General features: G+C 43.8%; 1 protein-coding gene across 2 annotated transcripts in view; it reads right to left on the reverse strand.

The window, feature by feature from the left end:
• The window catches only part of tspan9a (tetraspanin 9a), a 58,525-nt gene that overhangs the window by 9,173 nt on the left and 27,040 nt on the right, over window positions 1–22,312 (reverse strand). For both annotated transcript variants that reach the window (XM_011607012.2, XM_003967177.3), the window contains exons 2-3: window positions 8,847–9,038; window positions 6,274–6,348 (exon numbers count right to left, since the gene is read on the reverse strand). In XM_011607012.2, coding sequence (XP_011605314.2) covers window positions 6,274–6,348; window positions 8,847–9,038 — 267 coding nt within the window. The remainder of the gene's footprint in view (window positions 1–6,273; window positions 6,349–8,846; window positions 9,039–22,312) is intronic.

Consider the following 22,312-nt stretch of genomic DNA (forward strand, 5'->3'; position numbering starts at 1 on the left):
CTCAGTCATTAGATGGTACAAGGGGAAGACCCCTGCTCTAGTGCAGCGGGAAAAATCGTCTTCTGAGGCTGTGATAAGTCTCTGCGCATCCTCCCTTTCATGCACGGAAGTCTTTGTTACAGTCTGACATGAAAGTTTAATGATGCAGATTTACCGCTAACGAGAGGCAGACAAACGGCGGCAGAGCAAACAGGGTTTGATCATGCGCCACGCTGACCCCCTTTTCTCTTAACAGAAGCGGCAGACAGCAGAGAAAAACCTCAGAAGCCATTGGGACCGCTCATTTTCCCGAGGAGACTTAACTTCACAACCAAGGGTCATGTCCGAGTTTTCCGGTAGCAACAAACTCCTTAAAAGAAAGTTGCTGAAGGCCATGAATGCCAAACTCGATACATCGATGAAGATTGTTCTTGTTGATGGTTGTTCCCTCTATCCTGATTTGAAATCCACCAGGAAAATTCTCTTACAAATGCACCCAAATCAGGAAAGGGTCTGCAACTGTAGACATTTCTCTGCCTGCAGTATTTCCTTCTGCTTTGTGGACGGGCTGGAAAACATCTGTCGCCAGAGAGAAGTACAGTAATAGAAATAATAATAATCATAATACACACAGCCTCATTTGAAAGGGAAAGCACACCGTTATATTTGTTTTCATTTAAATTCTCTCGTCTATGAATTTGAATGAACAGCCCCAACAGAGCCAGACGATGTTTCTGTAAATTTATTCCAGCACAGAGGCATTTTTTATCCCGGCAAGAGGACCCCTTTGGCGTAGATGCAGACAGGCAGATGGGGCTTCTACACGCCGCCTTTGCTGATGGATCCTGCTATGAATCCCCATCAAAGGTGCTGTTTTATTGTGTCGCGCAGAAGAGCAATTAAAACAGTTTTATGTCCATTCTGCCGGTTGCCATTTATGACTTTGAGCAATTACATCCTACAAACTGCCATGTTTTATTCCAACATTAAATGGGCCACGCTAGCAAACCAGCCAAGGCTAAGATGATGAAAACAACTTCCCTGTCAAGTAAAGCCAAAGGTAGACAAAGAGGTAGCCAGATAAGGGCTCAAGTTTGTGAGACTGCGGAGCTGTGTGTCCGACCCCCTGATGAGCAACACAGGAGCTCCTCAAGGAACTGTGCTCTCCCCATTCCTGTTCACCACCTACACAGCCGACTTCCAGTACCACTCTGAGACATGTCATCTCCAGAAGTACTCGGATGACACAGTCATAGTCGGGTGTGTGGAGAATGGACAGGAGGATGAATACAGGGATCTTGTGGAGAGTTTTGTCAGGTGGAGCAGGGAGAACCTTCTGCAGCTCAACGTGACCAAGACGAAGGAGATGGTGGTGGATTTCAGAAAAAGCAAGTCCCCACCCTCCCCAGTCTGCATTAGTGGGAAAGATGTGGAAATAGTCCCATCTTACAGGTTCCTGGGTGTCCAGCTGGACAATAAACTGGAGTGGTCCACAAACACCGATGCTGTTTACAAGAAGGCCATGAGCAGACTCTATTTCCTCAGGAGACTCAGGTCCTTCAGTGTTTGCAGCAGGATGCTCCACATGTTCTACCAGTCTGTCATGGCTAGCACCATCTTCTTTGCTGCAGTGTGCTGGGGTGCAGGCATTAAAGCAAAGGATGCCAACAGACTTAACAAACTAATTAAAAAGGCAGGGTCTGTTGTTGGCTGTAGACTTGATAACTTGGACGAGGTGGTGAGGGACAGGATGGTGTTGAAACTGCGGACAATCATGGACAGTCCCTCCCACCCCCTCCATAACACAGTGGACAAACTGAGGAGCAGCTTCAGCAACAGACTCCTGCAGCCTCGCTGCTCTAAGGAACGGTACAGGAAGTCATTCCTGCCGTCCGCTATCAGACTCTATAACTCATCCAAACCCAGCCAATAACAACAACTGTGTAATGTTCATGTTGTAATTTTATTTCTAATTTATTCTATATTTATGTATATATGCTTATAATGCTTATAATATGTATATATTATATTATGTATATATATTATATATATATGCTTCTAATATATGCTGTATATATGCTTATAACATTCTAATCTTATCTGTATTTATTTTTTTCTGTCTCTTTACTCTGCATACGCTGCTACTATAATTCAATTTCCCCACGGGGATGAATAAAGTTCATCTTAATCTTAATCTTAAATAAGAGAGCCACGACGTTAACATTAAAGCTAACGCGAAATTTGACCTTCGTGCACAACAAAACACAGTGAAAAACATTGCATTAATTTTCACTAGATTCACACAGGAACATATCTACAGCAGTCGAGGCTGATTTGTGCACATGTTTCGAGGGATGAGTGGTTAAAAGTCCAGATGTGAACCATTTGTCACTCATGTTGGGGGCCAGAGGTTCACATTCTCACCTTTTACTGTTCCTTTTTTGACAGCACGGCAGTTAAACCATCAAGTGCTTCTGCTGGAGGTATTTTACAGAAATATTATTGCTGTGAGATAAGAGATGATGAATGGATGGCATTAACTGTGCAGACCACCGAATATCAATTCATTGAGGGGCTGATGGGTATCAGCGAATATAAGTCAAACATGGCTTGTGTTTATGCAGGCCAGTCTGGGAGGTTTCCCTGCAGGTGGTAAACTTTCCTTCGTTACATCTATGTAAATAAGATCAAAACAGTGATAGTATGTCTGTGTAGATTCTCAATAATCCAGGTCATTGTATCATTGTTGGAAACAGTGATAGTAGCATGTGGATTACAGTACTTTCAGCAAATACTCCCCCTCCGAGATCTGACACAAAGTTTTTTTGTCTTAGTGCTCAGTTCTGAACGCTGAATAAATAATGCGGACAGGAACAGTGTTAGCCAGAGGTATGAAAAGTTCACTGCTTGTTCTGAGCAGACTCACCTCTTAATTGGCCTGAAACAGCAAAGCGTGGCCAAGGCTTGACCAGAACACTGCCTGTAAACAAGTGTAATCTATTACAGGGAGTGTCGAGGCGTTCAGCAGAGGTACGTCCTTATCTGCCCTTTCCTGTGACCGAACCATCCTTCATCGCCCAAAACTTCAGCCTCCTTGCACAAAAAGGTACAAACCTGAGCTAACATCAGATTTAGGTGTAAATCTATAGGTACCTATAGATCACAATTTTCTACAGTAAAAATGAACTTATAACTTACTCTTCCTATAAAATATTACATTTATTTGATGGTTAAAGAGTAACTAAACCCCTTTAAAACAAGTAATGATTGATTCTGTTCCTGACATTTTCCCATAATTTAGGACATTTTTACAAAAAAGAAAATCCAGCCCAGATGCCACAACCTCATTGTTCAGTTACTCTTTACTAGATGATGGAGCATAAATATTCAGTTTCCACTGCTAATATAAAAGGTATTTTCAGAAGAGCTGGATCTATCATGATGGATGTAGTTTGTGAAGACTCAACAAACACGATAACTGAATCTATCGATAGCTAATACGCGATCCCTAAAAAAACATCTGTCTTTCTCATCCCCTCCAACTGAAGCTACTATTAAATCTGAATGATTGCTCTCACCGTCTGGTGAAGAACAGAGGCTTTGAGGAAGCGAAGCATTAAAACTCACGGACCCGAGACATGATCTTAAAGCCTACTCCGCACTTTCATAAATACGGTCCCTGGGCACTCATCCGCCTGCAGCGGCTTTATCCAACCATCACTGCCGTTGTCTCGTTATACAGCAGACTAATAAACGATGCAGAAAATTGATATTTCAGTACTTTTAGTGTTTCACTACTTACACCTGAAAGTCTTGTTTTACCCCGGACAAAATACTCACATCGCTATCTGAGCTCCGTCCTCTTTTCTCGCCTCCTCGTCTAACATGCAGGTGTTTTATTTTCACTCAGCTGTGAGTGATTGCTTAGCCTCCATATCTAACCCCATGTTTAACCCCCCCCCATAATCCCCGCATGCCTGCTGTTCCCCATTCTATGCATGCCAGATTGTGTTTCCTCATTCTCATTCATGCACCTTCGCCGCCGTTCACCTCGCCGTGTTGTGTTGATGGAGGCACAATGGGGTCAAAGACGGATGGCCGTAATCTGGTTCACAGCCCGACCATCTGCTGTAGTCAGCCTTGCAACACACCTCTAATCAATGGGCTTAACAGGCCCGTTCGGAGAAAGGAGTGCCGTACCTTCGCGTGAGCCATGGCTGGAGGCAACACTGAGGAGAAAGACTCAAAATTCTCCATCAAGGAGAAGACGCAGAAGCTCTTAAACAGGATTAAACAGGCGCAAATGCACGAGAAAGCGGGAAGTCGGCGCGATTGCATTAAAGCAGCGACAGAATACGCTCCTCCGGCAAAACCAGGTCCTATATAGGCGCTTCTCGCTTACATCTAGTCAACAGTGTGTCGCCCAGAAGGATCAGAGTCCTCAAAGGCGCCACTCATGACTTAAAGATGACCTATTTGAAAGAGTAAAATATCTGTTTTGCAGGCCTGTGTCGATATGCATTTAAAAGCTGCCAGCCACTGTACGTCTTCCAGACTTGTTAATAAATGCCTTGTGATTAGAAGATCAAATAGGAGAAGTGAATTAGCGATTCCTCTGATCACAGCCTGTAGCGGAGGATGAGCAGAGCCTCACACGGCATACAAGATCTCAGGGACGCGGGCGCGTGAGAAGGAGACAACAGAGCAACATCTGAGGCCTTGACGTGATTGCCGCCAATTATGTTTCATCCCACACTGCTGGTGTTTTAAGGAGAGACACGACAAGTAAATGCAACATCTGGGCTGAACGCATCCCTTTAATGGTGAAAACGGAATCCCCAGCAACATAATTTACCGTGATGACTTTGCTTTTCAATCTTCAGCCTTCGATATTATTGCATCCTCAAAGCGTGAGCCTTCGAAAATTTGGGGAGGGATTAAAATGCGATTAATATTCAACCGGTGTGAGTTCAGGCATCCTTGGCTGTCTCTCCACTGCCGATGTGCCGCTGCGAAGTGAAGAACCTCTCTTTAAAAATTCCAGCAGGAGGATGAGGGCCCCCCAACCAAACTTAAGCCGGTAATATTTTGGAGATAAGGCGGCAAACATATTTACTTGTGAACTGGTGCGCCTCTGAGACCTGATCCAAATCTGAGAACGGATTGGCTGCTAAATGAATTCCTTTATCTGCCTGAGAGAGTAGGTCTAAGCAATAACCTCAGAACAAAAAAGGAGAATTAGCTGATGTCCTGAAGACTGGGTGACCCTCTGAACGGGGGAAATAGGAAAACACATCAGCAGGATATGCTTGAAAATAGATACCACCCCGTTTCACACACTTGTAATCAGCGTGAGGTGATTGTGCGGGGATTTAATTGAAGGTATGAGACTATTTCTAGACCATTCCATGGCCCCATGTGGAGTCACCAGACTTTTAAAGAGAGGGTCATGGAAAAATAACCACATAGGTAATTGGAAGAAGCTAACAAGTGGGAAATTGTGGCCAAACTTTGAACGCTTGGTTATTTTCCCTTCAATGACAAAATGGCTAATATCTTTGCCTCAAAGCAAGAAGGTTCTAGGTTCAATTCTTGCCCAGACTGTTTTATGTAGAGTTTGCATCATCTTTCAGATCCTGTTTCATTTTTTTTCTAAAGTTTCCACCCATGAACTACCTCTTGGGTGTCCAAGGCTGGGTGTCCCCAGGGATGGGAACCGGACCCCTTCTTACCCAAATAATCAAGAGGTGACTGTTAACAGAAAAGGAATGGATGGAAGAAAAGCAATCACTATGACAAAAGGAAACAAAGTCCCAGCTGGAAGGATGGAGAACTATGGGAGTTGCGACTGGACTTATGGAGCCTCATGTGATGGGGCCCAGGCTTCGACCCAGGCTTGCACAACTCAGACCTACAGTTTCATTTCACATATTGTACTTTCAAGCCAAAAAAATGAACATGAAATGTTCCATTAAAACTGCTTTTTGTTGATAACATACAAAAGACGTGCTAACTAACGAAAGTTAACATCACCCACAGTTCCAGCATGTTGGCTTATATTGTTGTCTAATGCAGAAACTGGAGTGTGTAAGCTTTGTGTGTAAATTATAAAATAGGAAGAGCTAATGTAATAGTGCAGAAAACACTGGTGATTTATAGTAAAGATTGACTGAATGCCGAGGATTCAAACTCAGGGTGAATGCTTATGTGACTTGGATTTACAATAACAATAACAAGGAGATAGACAAAGTCATCAAAAGCAATATTGGGGAAAATGCTGGATTTGGAACGTACCTTATCTGAATACACAAAGACCAGGATGAGTAATATCACCTCTGCCAGGAGAATGATCAGCAGGACAATAAAGAACTGTGGATGACAGAAGAGGAGAAGAACGGATTAGCCTGCTTGTGAAGAGCTGAGTATAACTCTAAGTGGATATTTGTATCATTAAATCAATGAATGTCCCTGATGTATATTCAGACACGCATGTGTTTTGTAGTTTTATGGTGTGCTTTATTGAGATTCCATCCTTGACCGAAATACGTGGGTGTATAACTGCTTCTATATATAAACAAGAGTGGAATCACAGCCAACTTAGGTTAAAACAGCAGCTTGAAACCATTTGAAATTTGCTCCCAGGAGAGTGAAATAACAGGGTTCCTGTATAGCACTCCTAAATAAAATCTGGACCCAGTTTCTAAAACAAGTGTAGATTACTAAACAAATGTGAGGTGCAGCGACGAAGCTGTGTTTGCCTTTACACTCAGCCCGGGGAGCCACTGTAGCTCAATAGGTGCCATAATTGCTGTATGCTAATCATTAGCGTAAAAGAAGCAATAACCCTTGTTCACATCCACTCCTGTGCTACACATAATGGACTTTCAAATGGACTATAGACAGTTAAAAAGACTATTAGTCCATATGTTATTATTAATGTCTCTGTCCATGTTTTCACATGCACTCCCTTTTTCAGCAGGTTTAGCCATCTCTGAAGGGGCTCGCTTATTCCCACCTAAACTAATCCCAGCTCCTGTGGTGTCGCTATGCCAAGAAGTGAGTGGTGGGTAAATAGAGATAACCACCGTTGAGAAGTTCTCGCTGCGTGAGAAGGCCAAACGTTTGTGTTAGCCAAAGCTAACAGGCTGTGTGAGAGCGGGGCATTGATTTTTGGGCAAAACAAAGCAAAAAAAAAATTGAAATGCCACTTTAACAACTGTTACATTACCACCCCAAACTGAGATTTCCCCAAAATTTTACCGCATAAATCCACACGCTAAAATATGGGATAAAGAAAGACTGATGGGGAGATAAAGAAGGTGGTGGGAGTGATGTAAGGAGGAATAATAGAACAATTCATGTGCAGGAGAGCTTGGGATTGTATGAAAGGGTGTGGAGGAGGGTTAGTACCTGCCTAGATTAATTTCCAAGACAGGCTTGAATCCCATCTACTATTCTCTTCTCCCCGTGTGACTCTTTCATCTAAATATTTATCAAGCTCCGCTGCACAGCATGAGGAGAGGAACACAAACCTAGATTTTAGAAAGCCTCATTAAATACCAGGAGGGAAGACGGAGGTATGTTCTCATTTGTATCAAGACACAAGCGAAACTGTTTGTGGCAGATTGACGGTCGAGCATATGGGCCACCGCTTATGCCTGTCAGTGTTGTGCCTTCAAACTCGTTATCCCCACTTCTTTATTTGCTGTAGGTTGAAAGAACCTAGTTCTTAGTGTGGTTTCCTAAATTGGTGGGGCTCTGCGGCATTTACACCAAGCATGTTCTCAGTTTTGCATGTTCAAAAGCCTTTAATCTGTTATGTTTTTGCCAGATGTGTCTAGGCGTCCTCACATCGGTCAACAGATTCTGGCAGCTGACTTTACCGCAGAGGCGCCTATGGGCTTTGAATACCTTTAATCCCGAGGGAGTTGTCCACAGAGGTAATACGCTAAGGTAGGCACTTAGATCTGTTTGCACCTCAGAGATCTGAACCCATTTTTTCCACATCCTGATCCCTAGGTATGCATACATACTTGCACAAAGAAATAATGCAGACAAGACATAGATCTACTTTGATTACCGTGATAAAATGTGAAATTGTGTAGGTAAATGAATGTAGGAAGATACTTCCCGGGAACTGACAGCATCCAGAGTTTACCTTAAGTCTGTCTTTTTTTCTTGCTCGGTTCTGTCCCTTATCGCCTACTTTCACCTTTTTTCCCATCAGGTGAATAAAGCCGCGCTAGATGCTGCAGGTTTGCTGAAACCTGTGACAAGAGCTCCATGAGATTGGGCTGTTTGTGATGTTCGCTGCTCCAGAACCCTGGACCCACTTCTCTGTTTTAAGGTTCTCCACATCTGTGCCAACTGGGATGAACTTGAGCAGTTAATTTATCAAAAGCCTATAACACTGCGGTGCCAGTAGATAACCGAATATTCCCAATTAATAACCACAGGAAGATCCTCGAGTCAACACATGTACACGTCAGAACACCACCCGGAAGCCAAGAGACCAGTTGGATTGACGACGCTTTCACTGTGCTGTGACTGAAGCTATTGCTTGGACTGGAACACACCTGTGTGCATTCCTTTACAGAAAGGGAGAGCTCTAATCTTCCGCTGCTGAAGTCTCGTTGCTGTTTTCCCTCCAGCTGGAGGACTACAGATAGACTGATCAGCTTCTCCTGGCCTGTGTGATGCATACGTAGGTGTTGGGATGTGTTCGGGTTTCCACGTGACATTCACAACACTGCTTGCATGAGAGTGTGAGAAGAATCAAAGGTGTAGGAAAGCAGACGTCTGCACAGGCGTCTGTCTGTGTCCTGAATCTGTAAGGGAGTTGTGAAGGCATTCGGGTTTGAACTCACACTCAGAAGCAGGCACTTGTTCTCCTTGATGGCGCCCAGGCAACCGAGAAAGCCTGTCACCATGACGATGGCTCCGATGCCGATGACCATGTTGGCGGCCGACAGTGCGGGTAAAGAGGGCGAGAAGGTGGCGAAGCTGCCCTGAGAGACAGAGAGCCAGATGCCCACACCAAGCAGCCCGCAGCCGCATAACTGCAAGACAAAAGGAAAGAGAGGTGAGAGGTGAGCAAACAGAAGAACCAAGTCTAACACAGAAACACCAAGCTTACCCCCCCCCCCCCCACCCCAATCCACTGCCAAAGGACTACCCCGTCCTACACAGAGCGCTGTCAAGAGAGTCCACTGTAATTACAAGCATCATAAACCAATAAGCCATGGAAAAGATTACAACAAAAATGGCACTTGGGCCATGCCGGTTTGCACATTTGAGCTGCTTACGCTAAACCAGAACAAGAGAAAATGCAATTACTGAGCTTTCACAGTATTGTAGCTTGAACCGCAAGTCTGTCTGAAGAGTGTAAATATATAATTGCACCGTGACCCTACCAGGGCCCTGATGATGTATGTGAGGTCTGCGGCCATAGCACTAGCCGATTAAAACCCTCAGAGTCCCCTGATGCACTTCAATATTCTGATTTCACTGTGATTTATTGCACTAAAGAGCATCATCCCAGTTCAGCTAGCTGCTCCTAGATACACGCAGTACACAGGCAGAACAGTGGGCCATTTGAAGCTTTGTAAAATATAAAATATGGCGTGAACCCAAACTGCTTCCCTCTAGATTCCCTCTATTTTGTAAAAGGGATACAAGTTAATCGCCAAGATTCCCACGTTAATTCTCCACCTTTTTCTTCTTCTTTCTGCTGCTCCAGAACAATTTAAACCCTGTCAGCATGACGTGGAACAGACCCGCCATGCGTGCAAATGCGCCTTCGGAGAGCAACTCACTCAGACAAGGAACGCAAACTGCCATCATTGGAAATTATGGGCAGCCATACTCAGTATGACAACCTTTAGGATAAAACCTTCCTTCTGGCTTCAGTTTATGCCCCTCAGAGATCTGAGTGATGGTGTCTCGGAGAAACTGTAGAGTATCACATGCAGGTCTGATGAGTGACGAGAGCAAGTTTAACGTGTCCCATAGGAGCTGTGGATACCCAGTCTTAGTGGGGTCAATCCCCCCTCCTCACATGTCTCTATTGACCTGTGACCTCTGAGCCATGAGACTTAAGGTCGAGCAGATGTTACTTGCCGGCAACTCCAAGCAGCACCAGACGTTGATGAACAGATACACACTCAGAACTGGCTGAAGATCCAGTGAGCCGAAGTAAGTAGTGTATTTCCAAATGGATACTGCTTGAACTCCACGCTGATTGACTCCCCAGAGTGTGATTCTGTGAAACACTGCTTTAACAAAACAGCCCAAGCACTGCTAAGACCGAAGGACACTTGTTTAACCACTTGCGGATGACAGATATGCATTTGGATTTCCTGACCTGACTGAGTAAAGGTTGGAGCCAGATGGAAGAAAAAGATATACGGGGCTCTGCTTTTTAAAAGACCCTCTTTTGCGTGTTGTGTGAATTATTCAGCGGCGGGGTCTGGCTGCAAGGCAGCCTTGGCCCTTCTTGCTTGCCTAATTAAAACGGGAGAATGAAACGCTGATTGAAAATGCCGCTAAAGGTCACGTCCCCATGCAGAGCGGCTAATAAATGGAATCATGGCTGACACTTGGGCCAGATTATATAGAGCGCGAGGACAGGGTCGGAGGAATAGTAGATGAAGTGGATTTACAGCGCCAGGAGGTTTAAAAGTCCAGGTGGCCGGGAGTGCAGTCGCTTAATTGTGCTTTAAACCCAGAGAGGGCAGCTCATCCAAGTATGTCGCTCTCTTAAGTGAGTGTGAACCCCCAACCAACCCCCCGGTGAGCTCAATCTGCTCTGATCCTACTGGGAAAACAGGCTAATCTCTGCCCTCCTCCACTACTACAACAACAACGTCGGTGTCAGCAGGCCTTCCTGTCATGGACACGGGAAATACCAGCAGTGTCAACGGGGATCTCCTCCATTAGCGGAGAGTGCTGAGTGGGTTTCAGCCTGACCTTGATCCCCTCCACTGAGCTCCTTATCTGCTTTTTAATTGTGTGTGGGGGGCACATTCAGAAATTACCCCCGATGTGTGGAGAGAATAAATTATCCCCATAATACAGCTTTTCTTTTAAATGAAAAACCTTTCAGCATAAGTAAACGACAGTTGAGATTGTATCTAGACCAGAAAAAGATGTTCTGTCATACAATCATTTCACCGAGTGTCAGATTAGGCGGCAAATTAGGTCCGGCCACTCTTATCTCCACAACTCTTCATTTTTCCCAGTCTTAAGAATAAGTGAAATGTTCCCTGGTTCTTTCTGGCAGAGAGGCACAGTATTTATCTGTGCAGCTTCCACTGGAAAATTGCTTTTGTGTATCCAATTTGTGCTTGTTTAATCATCTAGAAAGCATCCGATTTTGGCCCCGTGGCCTTCATTCTCTCCAAGGTTTTTTTTCCGTTTCTACTGATTTTTGATCAATCAGCTTTCTATATTTCACAGCCTGCATGTTTGGGTATCTAACTGCCGACACAACACGATGAATACCTTCTTTCTTTTACTCTTTAAGCACATTAACTGCTTGTGCACTGTATCCTTACAGTGCACACGGGTTATTCCTCCATCATGTTGCGTCATACCATCATGAATGAGGTGTGTCCTTAAATAAAAGCCAACTATTATCATTAGTTTGTGTTCATATAATTCATGGAAAGGTTTGTGGAAGGACAGTAGTGCCCCAAGTTAGGAGAGATCTGAACCTTATTTAGAGGTCTATATGTTTTAATTTAATTATATTCCTTAAATATGCAGATGTTTATCCTCTTTAGCATCACATCTCTCTAGTATAGAGCATTTCTAGGAACTTCAACACTAAAGTTCCCTCATATCTTCCACAACTTAAGCCAAATGGCTTGAATGTACAACATCTGTCCAGTTTATGTTCCAACTCATCCTGAATGTGTTAAGGTCTAGACTTTGATACTCCAGTCCATTTTTCCAAGTGTGCTTACATACACATCTACAGGGTGATGCTTCTTGCTCGATAGATGAGGTCGCAGTCAGTTTGTACTTAGTGAGACGATTCTGTTTCCAGGTCTCAGAAATCAACTCCCAATCATAATGGGTGTACTGTAATTGAACAAACACATTGACTCGGTTTCCTTATATGAATGCAAATTCACGTAATTCTCAGGCAGATTCATTCCCAACACACAACTTGTATGTATATATTGTATTGTATGATCTATGCCTATTCTTTCCTCTATCTCACCTCACCTCACCTCACCTCTCCTCTCCTCTCCTCTCCTCTCCTCTCCTCTCCTCTCCTCTCCTCTCCTCTCCTCTCCTCTCCTCTCCTCTCCTCTCCTCTCCTCTCCTCTCCTCTCCTCTCCTCTACCCGTCCTTCCCGCCTTCTCCTCTCTCTCTACCCAGCCGGCCATTAGCAGGAGGGTCCCCCTACATGAGCTTGGGATTCTGTAAAGCGCCTAGAAACAATTTTGATTGTAAAAGACGCTACATAAATAAAGATTGATTGATTGACAACTTCTTACCTGCCAAAGTGGCTACAACTGGAATTCCCGGCACTGGGCAGAGCACAGCCACCACACATTCATCCCATTAAGATCGAGACAATATCATCACAGCCTGAGAGAAAATACCATGTAGCAGTCTGATTGTGGAGAAAGGAAAAGCTGGGAACAATAACTCAGATATTCTATCAGGATTGTCAAAATAACACCTGGAGATGCGACTAAATAAAGTATAAAGCAATATGCTTTTAACTCGAGTACAGTATCTCTAACACTGAGGGAGATAAATCAATACAATTGATTTACGATCCCCTCACTCAATTCTGGGCCGTCCTCAGTGAACACCATGAGTCTGTCAGTGTCGCCTGTTTGGTTCTCTGAAAAACAAGCTAAACCTTTTTTAGCTTTTAAGCAGTGTAAGACATTTCAAAGGCAGAAACCTCATTAGACACCTACAGGCAGCATGCGTGATTTTAACAAGCATCAGTGGGGGAGTGAATCTATAAGCGTTCTTGAGCTTTGAACATGTCTTTCTGATTAATTACAGAAAGAAAAATGCTGCCAAATCCTCTGCTGGTCTGTTTAGCCTGGTTGCAGAGAGGTTGCGCATCCTGGTGAAGGTTGTTTGGATTTAAGCAGAATAGAGCAAATGCTTCAGATGTAGTAGGAAAAAAACATGACAATTTCCTTTTTCTTTTTCCTCATTGACAGCTGTGGCTGAATTGCTACAAATTCCTTTTATTAAACAGAATATTTGATCCTCTCCTGTGTATTTTGTCTGCGGCGGGACAGAAGTGACTCTGCTGCCTAAATGTCATTTCAGAAGTGACAAACGGAGAAGAAGAGGGAAGCAGATTAGTGCAGCATTAACATGCTGGTGGAGGACGTACCTCGACGCAGTTATCATATCTTGTGCTGTAACAAGCTAGAGTGAAAAATAATTGCAATAGGACTGTGTGGGAGGATGCTTTCAAGCCAAGAATAGAAGGCGAATGGAGTCAGGGAAAGCGGGAATAAAAGAGAAATAGAATGCATTGAAGCAGGATGATATGGTCACACAGTCAGCGTTTGTGAGAGAAATCCTGAGACTACAGCAAAAGTGGAGAAAGAAGAAAAACAGAAGCTGACCCTTCATCTCGCTCTCAGAGATATCAGCCACAGCAATAACTGTCTCAGCGGTGCGGAGCCCCCAGACCCTGCTTCAATATCCCCTAGAAATCAAAATATACACCTTCGTCCGTGTGCACAAAGGTATTTGTGTTTGCATTTTTGTGTGTGTGTGTGTGTTAGAGTGTTACAGTTAGAGGCAATTGACCTTTGCATACGCCGGGCGTTGGGAGAGGTGATAGAGGTCATGAAAATGACAGCTTCTGTCACATTTCTGCTGTCCTATTCTGCCACACTCATCACACGGAGGGGCAATGCACTTGACTCTAAGTGAGTCGTGTGTGTGAACCATTCTGAGAGGCTAACATTAAGCTAATTAGCAAAAACCACACAAACATCCCAAAGAGCGTCGAGCGTCAGTGCTCGAGGACATCACAGCTTGAGCTAAGTCCTCGCTGTCCATTCATTCTAAAGCTGTTTTATCTTGCAGCACAGGTCTCATATTCAACCCGCAACAGCGTTCAGAATAAAGACGGAAAATAGTCGACTCAAACTCGAGACGATGGTTCATTCCCCACCACGAGGCCTCTCGTTCATTTTAACATACAAGCTGTAAATAGCCTGCCAACTGTGCTGTGAAAATAAAATCACAGGCTAGCATACATCATAAAACAACGATCGACATCAAGCTGCAACCAGAGAAAAAGAGCAGAAAGGCACATTTGTGTTTCCTGCCAAGCTGGATTTCTGTGGCATGCTGCGTAAAAAGCTTCTCAAGAAATGGTTACAAAGTTGAAAAGAGACAGACTTCTTCTTAATGAATAAATACTCTGCACATTGCATTGATCTTTCATCAGGGCCACAGGCTGATGGGATCTGAGGATTGATTCCAGTTTCTTTTACTTTTTTGGAACCTCAAACAACCCTTTCGGTATTTGTTTTTTCTCTTATTGTTACTAATTCTGCAGTTCCAGTTATCATAGACAGACAAACTATCATACTTAGGGGGTTGTCTAATCATTAGGTTAACATCTTAGCTATGCTGTTATAGGCCAAGGCTGCCGGGGTCCAGAAACATGATCACCTGACAGGCCTCTGTCACCCCCCCCCACTGGGTCATGGTTTTCTCTCCTCTCCTCTCCTCTCCTCTCCTCTCCTCTCCTCTCCTCTCCTCTCCTCTCCTCTCCTCTCCATTCTATCCTCTACCTGTCCTCCCCCTTCTCCTCTCTCTTTACCCAGCTGGCCATCAACAGGAGGGTCCCTCTACATGAGCCTGGTCCTGCTCAAGGTTTCTTCCTGTTAAAGGGGAGTTTTTCCTTGCCACTGTTGCTTGTTGGAGGTTAGGCCCTGGGATTCTGGAAAGTGCCTTGAAACAATTTTGATTGTAACAGACACTATATAAATAAATTGATTGATTGATTTGATTTTGATTTATTTATCTGTCAATAGTAGTTAAACGTTGAGAAACACATAAAAAGGGAATGTGTTCTGTTTTGATAGCCCTGCCACTGTATTTGATAATTACCAGCATCTGACAAAATATGCCATAAAAGTTATGTTATTAATAGCAAAAATATGCTGACTTGACTCTGGCTTCAGTTGTGAAAAGCTTCTTTTAAAATTTGAAAGTGCTCCTCAGAATCAAGTGTTAAATTCAAATCATTCAAAAAGGTCTCTGCAGGTTATTTGATTAAATTATTTATATATATATATATATAAAACTTGGTATTTGGAAAATACTGGAAATGGTTTGATTTAAAATTACAACTTTTTTTTTTTTCAGGACTCGGCAAATATTCAGAATGCTTCCTTTTTTAACAGCTGAACAGAAAATCCAAGCGTACAGTTAAGGATTTAAATGTCTGACGCAGAGAAATTTAAAGACAGAGAGGTTAGCATTATGCCTAAAACCTTAAAATCTTAGAATCAGATCAATCACAGGATAATCTGGATCAATCAAACATGTGCCTGATCAATTACAGCTTTCTCTATCCAGCATTGTAATGTAAAGATGAATGTCAAAAGGTGGATAAATACATTTAGCCAGACGCTACATCAAGCGACAGCTTGAGCTTCAAGCATCAAGTACTGAAATATTAGGTGAGTGGAAACCACCTCATATTTATTAATGGTTCCCTATTTCTGTTTCATGTACCTGAACTCATCGGGTGGATCATCGGGGTAAACCCTGTTTGGCTTCTCTTCCCTGATGCTCTGCAGCCTATCACAACAGTAGCCCCCCACACTGTGCAAGAGTAATTAGTTTAGAAAAGAAATGCAATCATTAAAAAAGCTAATCATTCCACATTGATATGTTAATTTTGACAGCTCTATTAGGTATTAATATATCAACGAGGGCACGTACTGGCGTGATAAATCAAGCCCATTGAAGAGGAAAATCCATGAGGTTCAGAGTGAGTTAGACTTCTGCTCCGACTGTGCTTGATGTTTGCAGTCCTTGTTATTAAAATCATCTTTTACTTTAGCCCAAACCATTACAAATAGAGGGATAAATGACCAGGGGGCAAGTCGTAAACAGTAACTCCTGAATACAACAGGCTTTCCTCACCATGGCACTATAAGGAAATCAATCAATAACTGATATTTTACTATACATGCTGTCAAGCTTTTCAGTAAAACTGTAGCCCCCAGTTTCCAGGGGGCATCCTTGAAACGTCTTAGCAAAGTTGTTCTATAACAGCTAAATTATTCACAATGTCTGCGGCACTGGCATAGGGAACCGGTGATTTCAGGCTGAGTAGAAACACCAAAATGAATTCAAATGGTAAGGGGTGGGTACGGGTTTGGACGACTAAAAAGCTTAAAAAGCTATATCTGCCTGATTAGGTTTCATCCCATCCACAATGTCCTGGCAGATCTGCGCGGCGTTCCAGATGCATTAAAAGGAAACTGCACCATCGAAAACATCACTTTCCTCTTTAAACAAATGTTGTTAAGCAAAATTAAGCCTTTATGGGGGCGGTTGCGTGCTTTCTTAATGGGTCTCTTGACTTTGAGCATTGAGCCGAGCTCGTCAATTCCACACTGACACATTTTCAATGAGTTGATGAAGCTGCCGTACATTCAGGACATGCCTAGTCAAGCATCCAGGATGATTCAATTCTGTCTTTGGTTCTGGCTGGATGCCTCAGACAGGCAGTTTATTTACACTTTTTAGGGGTCTTCAGTGATTCACCTATCAACGTTGAAGGCTCTCTCCCTCTCTTGTTCTTCTGAGAAAAAGAGGAGCAATGTGTGTAATGTAAGGCGACTAGAAATCAATCACACCATGTGGGATTAAAGACAGACGAGCCTTTGTCTGCCCCAACAGATCCATCCTTGCTGGTTTTACTAGCACGAGCTGTCACACCTGACACACGCCTCTGTCCTTAAAGAACAGTCGCGAACAGGAGAAAAAAATGGGAGGGCGACGGCAAAAGAAACCTGGGTGACGATAACTGACTAATTCCTCCGTTCTTAACGACTCTTCAATCGGCCCGAGCATCTCACCGGCTCTTTAATTACGGTATGCATCGAACAAGAAAGACAGTGCCGGTAAAAGGAAAGTCATCCAGGATCGGAGAGGGAAGGAAGGTTTATTGGTCACAGACAGTCGGAAGCCATGAGAGCGAAGATGGAGGCTGAAACGGGGCTGCGGACCAAAGATAAAGCGCACAGGGCCAGGGGGAAAAAAGTTCTGCCACAGGACAGCAAATCTCTTTACTTTTTCTTGCTGGGAGGGTGGTGGGTGGCTGAGATGGCAGTGTTTGGAACCCAAGCGTGCCCAGCCCTTTAATAAAAGAAGCCACAGTAAGGTTCTAATGAGGATGTTGAGATATAAATCCATAATTGGAGCTAATGACTGAGGGGAAAAAAGGGCAGTACAGTAATAAAATGGGAATAGCGCCACTCTCTGTATCACCTCCGAGGACACTGCACACGATGGCTACCATAGAATGCCAACGTCTAGTAAAAGAGGAAACTATTTATTCTTATTTATTCACGCAAACTGATGAATGCAGGCAGCGTTTGGCTCATAGAAATGCCACTCTGTGCAGCTGTTCCCAAAGTCCTCAGAGGCTGGAGGATTGCAGAACAGTGTCTCCCTGACTTTTTCTAGGTGCGGGCTTAATGAGTGTGCTGGCTCAGCAGAGGACCGGCCTGGGACGTATGCAGAGGCTGGAGTGTGGCCCTATACTGTACAACACCTGCACCGGAGGAGCAGAGGCTCCGGGAAACGGAAGATCCCTAAGGCTTTATATGGAGGCTTTAGTGTGCTCTGAGTGAAATAAAAAGCCTGCTTGTAACACTCAGCACATTTCTCAGCTTCCTGTTAATCCCCGCAAGGAAAAAAGAGAAGCTCAATGTCACCATGGCCAACTGGACGGCTGCAAGTTTCAGCAATGTTGTTCCACTAATGACATCAGGAAACGATGGCGCAATATTGCTATTATAGAAACTCGCACTTTGTTTTTTCACACCTCAAGGTGTGAACAGCTAACTTTCGCCAAGGTCCGTCTAAGTTATTCTTTCAAAAAGCCAAAGGGACATCAGAGTATGGACGGTCATGACCCTGAGGTTTCCTGAAAAGTGAAAGACATCATTATAAATGTGCTTCAAGTGTTTTGACAGTGTCTTGTGCGAAAAAAAAATAGTCTTGGAATTTCCCCCTGGAAATGAGCGAAGCCCTGAAGCTTCTGATTCACAATGTTATGGCTGCATTTAAGAGCGGTGAGCCTGACCTCCGGCAGCAGGCACACTTCAGGGTCACCCACCATTGGCACAAGAGGGTATAACGAGTGTATGTGCATGGAAATGTTTGTGCATTTGGAGTTATTCTCTCACATGCACTGACTGACTGATCATATGGTGGGCCAGTAAGTCCACAACCCCCATCCTGCTCTGACCTGCTGATGCTCTCAATGAAAACCAGCATTCATTAGAAATAGAAAACAAATGGCCTGATATTTCAGGACAGAGTGAGCGAGGCTCTTCTTCATTTCCACTGGCAGGAACGATCTCATTTACCAGCTGGATTGGAAGGACCTCTCCAGCGCGACACGTCATTCGTCCTTTTAGACTGTTTGGGATGACCAAGACTAATCTTTTAACAAAGGGGAGGCTAATACCCGTCATTCTTAAATTGCTCAGCGAGCTAGGGCGAGGTATTAGGTGACACGAGCACACCCTTTTCTGTGAGGTGATAAAGCAGCCTGATGTTTTTCCACCGAGGATTTCACTGTTGGCAGAATTCTCCGTCCCCTCACTGTACAGGGAGACTCGATTTTCTACTTAGTTCCACTGAGGCGTAGTACAGTACATCCTATAATTCATGGTATATAACAGAAAAAAAGCAATGAGGGCTTTCCAGGCCTGCTAGAATAAGAATATCCTGCAGAACAGGCCCCTCGGCATGGAAAACCAACCATTCACCCACAAGGACTTCATTTTAGAAAAAATAAATTTAGAGTGGGAGCGTACAGATGAAAAACAGGACTCACATTAAGCAACGGGGAGTGATTCTGCATTCATAGAGATGTGGCACCACATGAATGTTGATGATGCTCTTATCGAGGGAGCAAAGGAAGTGATTTTGTCACCTTTGGTTGTGACAGCCACAGCTGCTGGAGTCTTGTCTAAAGGCCGCAGAGTTCAGCGCATTAATCCTAAAAATAAGAAAACTTGAAATAAAAAAAATGAGGAAAAATGATTGATGCGAGATAAAGCCTTGAGAGGCCAGGCTGTGAAAAACAAGGGAGACCCGTAAATAACTTGAAGTGCAAAGCCCCTTTTAGTCATACGGTTTTTGCTAAAGCAGAATCGGGACTGGGCAGCAGAAGATGGAGGCTCAGATGGGTTGCTGCTGCAATACATTAAAGAGGAAAAAAAACAAAACTTGTACTGTGTTTACAATTAAGTCGGCAATGGGAACTATTTCAAGAATGCAAAAAAACAGAAATCAGAAGGCAACAGGATGGCAAGATGTTTTCCAACTCGGCCTTCGCTCAATAAATAATGGACGAAAATCGACAGAGCGGGGGAAAAACCAACGAAAAGAGGAAGAGATGCAGGAAAAAAACAAAAACATTAGCCTGAATACCAAAAAACATGACTCTAGAAATACATAGCTACAAAGGAAAAACCCATTAAAGCTCAACCATTTAACATTTAAGGCTCCTGGAATGACTACATATGGCGCAACCATAATCTGTGTCCCCTGTGGTTGCCGCAGCTGCTCTTCCCTTTCTCAGAAAACTTCTGTGTTCTGTGCAACTAGCACAAAGATGCCACGCACATGGGGATCATTGAGGACATAAAAATCCGTTTATGGTGCCCTCCATGTGACCTTCAACCCTGTGACGCACGCAACAGGTAAAGAGATGTTACAGTCATGGTAATGTCTTAATTATGTGCAACAGAACACCACACACACACACACACACACACACACACACACACACACACAACATGCACACTGTTACTAATCGAGGGGCCGTTTGAAATGAGAGGTCACTTTTTAGTGGCAGGTTGATGGTTTGGAAACCATCCCTGACTTGGTTCTGCTCCTTTTTCCCTCCTGACCCCTAAACGCCTCGTCGGACGTGTCTTTACAGCTGACATGCTAATTAGTGCAGAGGGGAAATGGAGTGTGTAACTCCCCTTTTGTGGTCTGCAAAGCTTTTCTGCATGTCCATCAGCCTTTTATGTCAAAGCCCTTCAGCAGCAATGGAGTGACTTCCACCTCCACATTAAGGCTGCAGTGGTGCATCAAGAATGCTGGCGCGTGACCCTGTAGGTTGCCTTTAGTAGGACAGTGATGAGCACCATCATAAAAGATGAGGTTCTAAAAGGAGATTAAAGGTGACAATTGTAGGTGTGTGAATGGATGGACAGATGGCATTTTCTAAGGTAACGTAAGAGGTTAGTTCTTCAGCAATGTCTAACATTTCTTTTTAACAGAAGCTTCTTTTCCATAATTGCCAGATTTTCAGAGTTTGAATGACGACCAAGATTGGAAGAGTCTGTCGTTCACCAAAAGAAAATGTAGAGTTCAATAACCTCGTGTTTTTATGTGACTCAGAAAGGGTTATACAATCAGGAATTTCTAAAAGCTCCTCAATCACTGCTTGAAAATGAGTGCGCTCAATCATCACTGACACTGGGCAAGGATTATCGCTAAAGTCAAGAGTGTTGCTCTAATTTTGTAATCGCCATTGAACAACAGCCTGGATTCAGTACCTGGCCGGACTGTTTGAATAGAGTTGGCAAGTTATCGAGGTGCTTGAAACCGTGTGTGTAAACCGTGCGTGTGCCCTATGATGACCACAGGTGACCACTGGTACACCATTGGTGTGTTAATGGATGGACAGGTGGATGGAACACATCATGGTTATAACAGCCCCACAAAAAAGAAAAAAGAAATCACCCTAAATAGGACAACCAAGTCTCTCTGCACTTTCTTCTTAAAAATAACCTCAAAATGTCAACTTCTCCTTCAGTGGTCCTGAGGATGTCCTGACTTGCATGACAACTTTGCTCAGCATTTCCTGGAACTCTTTATTCTTCTTCTTCAGACTAAGTGCATAAAAAGAATGCTGTTGCCCCCCACGACCTCCCTGACTGTAGATTTGAACTGTAGAACTGCTATTATAAAAGGACTTTAAACACTGATGGGTCTGTCAGCTGTTGTCTCGCACATGAAATTGACCGCCTGCTGCTTTCAGTCCCCCTTTACTCATTGTGAATTTCAATGACAATTTGCAGAAAAGGCAGGAAACACCAGCCTTGTTTTTCTGCACATATAGGCCAGAATGGGCCCCAATGTCCTTGATTGTGGCTGTGCATTGTCAGGCCTCTAAATTAGTCACGGTTTCCACGACGACACGGCTATCAAAAGCATCCCTACAGGGGTAGAAACCCTCGCTGATAGGAGGGTAGGAGACGCCGTAATCTTCCATAATGATTTCTAGATGCTTCTTATGTGATTTGACATGTCCCTCTATCCATCCATCCATTTTTTGTTTCATTGAGCTAAAATTTCTTCCCATCTGTAACCAAGAACCAAGATATTAAGCCTCCAAACAACCTCTGATCTCGACAGGAGTGAACAAGGGGGCTCACCTTTCAATTAGCGAAGCTCCTGGTAAAAGTTACACTTTAAACTCACCAGTGCTTTTACAACAACCTGATTCGCACTGATCTTACAGGCAGAGTCTTTTAACTTCGACATGCCAGGTCAGTAAAACCAAGAGTCTCATAAAGTCTATTTTATGAACCATAAAACTGTGAGGTCAGCTCAAGTCCAAGTGGCCACCGAGCTGATTTAGTTAGTTATAAACATACGTCATCGGTGCGTGAACAGGCGACCGGGCTGGACGCTCTACCACAAGGCCTGCAATGATTTACTGCGTAAATCTCCACAACTCCATTCCGAAACCAGCCGGTGAAGTAATGGGGCCGCACTTTTTCACGACACAATCCAAAAAAATATTTCCCCAGTGAGATAAGAGAAGGCGAGTGAATCGATCCTAAATAAATGGAGGCTGATGAGACATTAATTGTGGCTGAATTAGTGCCGGGTGGCAGCCAGGGAGTCAGAGAGGTGTCTCTTAAATGCAGGACAGCTAGGGGCACGGCGAGGTGGCCTGCCCTATTACCTCTGCAATTTAAAATGCACCTGTTGCCTGTAGGACTTATGGAACATGACCCGAATAACCCAGTGCTTTGGCAGATGTTAATGG

This window comes from Takifugu rubripes, chromosome 9 (assembly GCF_901000725.2).
Source record: "Takifugu rubripes chromosome 9, fTakRub1.2, whole genome shotgun sequence".
In the NCBI taxonomy this organism is placed as follows: Eukaryota; Metazoa; Chordata; class Actinopteri; order Tetraodontiformes; family Tetraodontidae; genus Takifugu; species Takifugu rubripes.